General features: G+C 39.6%; 1 protein-coding gene across 1 annotated transcript in view; it reads right to left on the reverse strand.

Moving 5' to 3' along the window:
• Positions 1–6977, reverse strand: part of DOCK3 (dedicator of cytokinesis 3) — a 283176-nt gene that overhangs the window by 238558 nt on the left and 37641 nt on the right. Inside the window, exon 5 of the mRNA XM_010851790.1 lies at positions 1883–1979. Coding sequence (XP_010850092.1) covers positions 1883–1979 — 97 coding nt within the window. The remainder of the gene's footprint in view (positions 1–1882; positions 1980–6977) is intronic.

Below are 6977 nucleotides of genomic sequence, written 5' to 3' on the forward strand. Positions count from 1 at the left end.
TGTGGACTTTTGTGCACTGTGACTGAAATGTCAATTTAGTTTATAAAGTCGCTCCAGTACTCCTTGGTTTTCCCTATTTGCATGTTATCTAGATGACAGAACTCCACTTCCCATTATCCTTAGGATGGGCTTGAGTGGGGAGAAGCACTGCCTCATTTCAGCAGGGCAGTCATAGAAAATAGGGTAATAAGCAGGGGAGTGGAGAGTTGTGAAAGTTAAAGTACAACCCACAGCTTGGCTGGGGAGGGTAGCACCTTATTATTGCAGTGGGGGTGGAAATCAAGAGCTCTCACCACAGGCTTCTCTGTGGAGAAATGCTTCTTCCTTTCTCCAGAGCATGGGGGAAAGTTGAGTTTTGCCTCAGAACTCTGCAGGGTAAGGGTACCACCTTGTTAATGTTGTGTAGTTATAAAGGCCAGAGTCTCACCCAGAGGCTCTGCTGAAGAGAGTTGCCACCTTGAAACTTCTGGTGGGGTGGAAATCAGTCTTCCCTACAGGTGTTCTTTGGAAGGAATGATACTAAAGCTGAAACTCCAGTACTTTGGCCACCTCACGCAAAGAGCTGACTCACTGGAAAAACTCTGATGCTGGGAGGGATTGGGGGCAGGAGGAAAAGGGGACGCCAGAGGATGAGATGGCTGGATGGCATCACTGACTCGATGGACGTGAGTCTGAGTGAACTCCGGGAGTTGGTGATGGACAGGGAGGCCTGGCGTGTTGAGATTAATGGGGTCACAAAGAGTCGGACACGACTGGGCAACTGAACTGAACTGAACTGAACTGAACAGGCTCTGCTGAGGAAGGGCACTGCCTCATTACTGGAGCAGAAAAAAGCAGAAGTCAGAGTCTGAGCCACAGGCTGCACTGAAGGGGGACATCTCCCTGTTACTGCAGGTGGGGGAAGGGTGTTTGTGAGACAAACCTCTGATTGTCAATACCCCTGCTGTAATGCCTGTTGGAATGGGAGGGGGTACAGATTTTATTGTGATATTCTCCTACAGAACAGACAGAATAGGACGTTTCTATCTTGCTGGGCCATCCTTTGGCTAGAGAGAACAGGCTTTCCTTGGTATTATTATTTTGTCTACACTCATTAGCATTTCTAGGTTGTAGTCTTCTCTACAGCCCAGTCCAGGATATATGGAAGGCAAGAAAAAAAGACAACCAGGGCACTCACTCAATCTGTGAATTTCAATGTCCCTAATCATCCACCTTCTGTTTCCTAACTTTCAGAGTGTTCTGATAGGGCATTTTATGGGTTTTGTCCAGAATTTTTATTGTGATTAGTAGGAAGAGTAAAACAGAATGTGTTTACTTCATCTTGTTCAGAACCCAAACCCCGTCACTTATTTTTAGTCTATATTTTTGTGTTCTATCACCCTCTACTCTCTAAGTTTCCAGAGGATACGAACTGAGGTTTTATTTATCTAGTAATTATTGGCCTGGCAAAAAGTATCATATATGACATATCACTTAAGTAGCTGTAAGAAAGTGGTAATACAGCTTCTTGATCTTTACCCACTATTAGGTTCACAATGTATTAGTAACTATGAAGTTTGTTCATTCAATTAATAAAAATCTGTTTTATGAAAGGTTCTGAGGATACAGCAATTGAGTAAGACAGCTAAAATCCTTGATGTGATGGAACTTCATTCTACGGGCTGGAATAGGATGGAGAAAACTGCAGGCATATGAATACTGTATTCTCTTCAGGTTGGACAAAACTCAAGTCTACTATATTCCAATTAATATTAGGAACATACATTTGAAAATCTGCAAATATTCAAAAGTCTATAAATTTGCAATTGGCTAAGTACCATAATTTTTTATCTTGGTACAATGGAACTTTGTTGATTTAGCAAACTAATTACCAACTACTTACCACATAGAGCTGTTTCCACAGACTGGCCCATTCTTGCAGAGTTGCTGTAACCTCAGTCACAATAGAATCTTCAAGTGGAACCACAGTTTCATACTGCCTAGAACCAGAGTCACAACAAACAGCCACATTATCTTTGATAAACTACCAGAATACTGTCTACTGCCCTTTCCAACATGTGTAAATCAAATTTAAATTCATGCAAATATAAAGAGAGGTACATCTAACTGAATACAGACTCTGTTGCAGTAATATGATAATATAAGTGAATTGACTTAATGAAAAAAACATTTAGGTTATAAAAATCCTCAATATTACTTTTAGCAGTACTGTCATTAAAGATAGTTTTTATTTTTTTATTTTAATTTTATTTTATTTTTAAACTTTACAATATTGTATTGGTTTTGCCAAATATCGAAATGAATCCACCACAGGTATACATGTGTTCCCCATCCTGAACCCTCCTCCCTCCTCCCTCCCCATACCATCCCTCTGGGTCATCCCAGTGCACCAGCCCCAAGCATCCAGTATCGTGCATCGAACCTGGACTGGCGACTCATTCCGTATATGATATTATACGTATTTCAATGACATTCTCCCAAATCATCCCACCCTCTCCCTCTCCCACAGAGTCCAAAAGACTGTTCCATACATCAGTGTCTCTTTTGCTGTCTCGTACACAGGGTTATTGTTACCATCTTTTTAAATTCCATATATATGCGTTAGTATACTGTATTGGTGTTTTTCTTTCTGGCTTACTTTACTCTGTATAATAGGCTCCAGTTTCATCTACCTCATTAGAACTGATTCAAATGTATTCTTTTTAATGGTTGGGAAGACTACAACACTGCCCAAGACTTGCTTAATTTTTAAAAACTATTTGTGTCCTTTACATGTATCAGTAATGCAAATTAACTCATGCTCTGATGGAAATGGGTTTGGTGGGGGACTCAGACACTGTTTTGAAGTTTTATAAGCTCTCCCTTATACTGATAGTATGTTTTCCTAGAAACCTGTCAAGCAGAAGAATCCTAATCCTGGTAACAGAGATGCTGGGTTTCTTTCCAACTACCTTGTAAGCAACATTCATTATGGCATCAATCCTCGTGCTAATTGTCAAGGATTTATCAGTGAGCAAAAACAGACAGAGCAGTATCTTCAGAGAGCTCTTATTCTGCATAACAAATTAGACAAGTAATCACAACAGACACCGACCATGATGAATCTAAGAAAGAAACCAAATTGCACAATCAGAGATTTTAGCTGGGGGACACAACTTAAAGACAGGATCAGTGAAGCTTTCTCTGAAGAAACAGCAATGCCCCCAAAATGCAAAAAGGTCAGGATCAAAGAGTTTGTTATGAAGGAGAGGTGTGGTGTCACCTGCAGAGGGAATAGTATACATGAAGTCACTGAGATGGATGAGAATTTCACACATCTAAGAACTTAAAGAAGGCTGCACTGACTGAGGCCAGCTCTCATAGGGCCTCTCCAAATGATTCTTAAGATACCAGATCTTAACACAGGGAAAATGAATGAGAAGATCCTGAAAGGCTGTTCAAAGCAGAGGCATGACTTGAAAACATTTTTATAATGTCTGTGCCAATTTTGAGGGTTAATGAAATATTTTCTGGGACCAAAGATTTTATATACTGATACACTGAGGTAGATGAAATCTGTATTCTGATTTGTTAGCCAAAGAGAATATCATCCAGTTGGAAACAGCAAAGGAAAATTAATCTTTAAAAATTAGCATTAAGTATCATTTCTCTACATAGCTAACAAATCCTCATTGTGTTCAAAGGTGACTTAGTGTATTAATATTGAGCATCAATCAATACATATTATTTGATCTATGCTGTAAGGCCTTCTTTTTATTTTGTGTGATTTATTCCAGCAGATTTAAAATAATCATCTTAGAATGATGCCAGAGCACTGTCCGTATTCATCAAATTTATACAGTGAATTTTCAGTGCAAGGCTGAGATTCAAACTTGACACTATGGAAATAGAGACATGGGAGATGGGAGCTGTTTTAGCAAGATTAATGCAGAACTGCTGTACAGGATAAACTGGAAGAAAATTTCTGGAATGTTCCATCTACTAGGTCTTCAGCTACCTTAATCATTGACTTTTATGGGAAACTTACATTGTTCCTATTTTAAAGTTCTAAACCTTTGGACTTACCTGAAATTATACAAATCCAAGTCTATACTAACACCAACATATTTTTCCTTGGCTATAATATAAAATCAATATCCTGAAAATCCTTAAAATTCAGATAAAGTGTTATTTAAAAACACACTGTTCCATAGACCAAGTGGAATGTAGTCATAACACTAAGAAAAATAACAAAAAAAGTGAACTAGTAAGTGGATTTCCAAGAAAATTCTGGATTCATGCAGAGCAAAGAGTTTGTTAAAAATGAAAATTGGCAGTAAGAAAATACACATATATATGTTAATAATATATATATTAATTCAATGTATAATGCGCAGAAATGTAAGCTGAGAGTGTGAACTTCAGAGTTACATAACTTGGCCTCAATTTGTAGTTTCCCTTCTTCCTTGCCATGCTACTTTGGCAAAGGTACTTGAACTCTCAAAGCCTTGCCCACCTCATCTAAAATAATGGACAATCCCATCTTCTAGTGTGTAATTCCTAAGCATGATATAACAGCTAGAATCAAGATTGCTAGGAGAAATATCAATAACCTCAGATACGCAGATGACACCACCCTTCTGGTAGAAAGCAAAGAGGAACTAAAGAGCCTCTTGATAAAAAGTGAAAGAGGAGAGAGAAAAAGCTGGCTTAAAACTCAACATTCAAAGAACGAGGATCATGACATCCGGTCTCATCACTTCATGGCAAATAGATGGAGAAACAATGGAAACAATGACAGACTTTACTTCCTTGGGCTCCAAAATCACTGAAGCCATGAAATTAACAGATGCTTGCTCCTTGGAAGAAAAGCTATGACCAACCTAGACAGCATATTAGAAAGCAGAGATATTACTTTCCTGACAAAGGTCTGTCTAGTCAAAGCTATGGTTTTTCCAGTTGTCATGTGTGGATGTGAGAGTTGGACTATAAAGAAAGCTGAGTGCCGAAGAACTGATGCTTTTGAATTGTGGTGCTGGAGAAGACTCTCGAGAGTCCCTTGGACTGCAAGGAGATCAAACCAGTCAATCCTAAAGGAAACCAGTCCTGAATATTCATTGAAAGGACTGATGTTGAAGCTGAAACTCCAATACTTTGGCCACCTGATGCGAAGAGCTAACTCACTGGAAAAGACCCTGATGCTGGGAAAGACTGAAGGCAGGAGGAGAAGGGGACAACAGAGGATGAAATGGTTGGATGGCATCACTGACTTGATGGACATGAGTCTGAGCAAGTTCTGGGAGCTGATGATGGACAGGCAAGCCTGGCATGCTGCAGTCCATGAGATCGCAAAGAGTTGGACATGACTGAGCAACTGAACTAAACAGTCATCAAGACAGTATGGTACTGGCACAAACACAGAAATATAGACCAATGGAACAAGACAGAGAACCCAGAGGTAAACCCATGTACTTATGGGTACCTTATTTTTGACAAAGAAGGCCAGAATATACAATGGGGCAAAGATAGCTCTTCAGTAAGTGGTGCTGAGAAAACTAGACAGTTATGTGTAAAAGAATGAAATTGGAACACTACCGAATGCCACACACAAAGATAAACTTTAAATGGATTAAAGACCTATGTGTAAGACCAGAAACTATTAAACTCTTGGAGGAAAACATATGCAGAATACTCAACATAAATCAAAGCAAGATCTTCTATGACCCATCTCCTAGAGTAATGGAAATAAAAAGAAAAATAAACAAGTGGGACCTAATTAAACTTAAAAGCTTTTGCACAGCAAAGGAAACTACAAACAAGGTGAAAAGACAACCCTCAGAATGGAAGAAAATAATAGCAAATGAAACAACTGACTTAAATTTCAAATTCAGACTTAAATTGAAGAAAGTGGGGAAAACCACTAGACCACTCAGGTATGACCTAAATCAAATCCCTTATGATTATACAGTGGAAGTGAGAAATAGATTTAAGGGACTAGATCTGACAGACAGATTGCCTGATGAACTATGGAGGGAAGTTCGTGACATTGTACAGGAGACAGGGATCAAGACCATCCCCATGGAAAAGAAATGCAAAAAGGCAAAATGGCTATCTGCAGAGGCCTCATAAATAGCTGTAAAAAGAAGAGAAGCAAAAAGCAAAGGAGAAAAGGAAAGATATAAGCATCTGAATGCAGAGTTCCAAAGAATAGTAAGAAGCGATAAGAAAGGCTTCCTCAGCAATCAATGCAAAGAAATAGAGGAAAACAATAGAATGGGAAACACTAGAGATCTCTTCAAGAAAATTAGAGATACCAAGGGAACATTTCATGCAAAGATGGGCTTGATAAAGGACAGAAATGGTATGGATCTAACAGAAGCGGAAGATATTAAGAAGAGATGGCAAGAATACACAGATCAGATCAGATCGGTCGCTCAGTCGTGTCCGACTCTTTGCGACCCCATGAATCGCAGCACGCCAGGCCTCCCTGTCCATCACCAACTCCCGGAGTTCACTCAGACTCACGAATACACAGAAAAACTGTACAAAAAAGATCTTCATGACCCAGATAAATCACAATGGTGTGATCACTCACCTAGAGCCAGACATCCTGGAATGGGAAGTCAAGTGGGCCTTAGAAAGCATCACTACGAACAAAGCTAGTGGAGGTGATGGAATCCCAGATCCTGAATTTGGATTTCAAATCCTGAAAGATGATGCTGTGAAAGTGCTGTACTCAATAGGCCAGCAAAGTTGGAAAACTCAGCAGTGGTCACAGGACTGGAAAAGGTCAGTTTTCATTCCAATCCCAAAGAAAGGCAATGCCAAAGAATGCTCAAACTACCACACAATTGCACTCATCTCACACGCTAGTGAAGTAATGCTCAAAATTCTCCAAACCAGGCTTCAGCAATACGTGAACTGTGAACTTCCAGATGTTCAAGCTGGATTAGAAAAGGCAGAGGAACCAGAGATCAAATTGCCAACATCCGCTGGAT

This window comes from Bison bison, unplaced genomic scaffold (assembly GCF_000754665.1).
Source record: "Bison bison bison isolate TAMUID 2011002044 unplaced genomic scaffold, Bison_UMD1.0 scf7180017864304, whole genome shotgun sequence".
NCBI classification, from domain to species: Eukaryota; Metazoa; Chordata; class Mammalia; order Artiodactyla; family Bovidae; genus Bison; species Bison bison.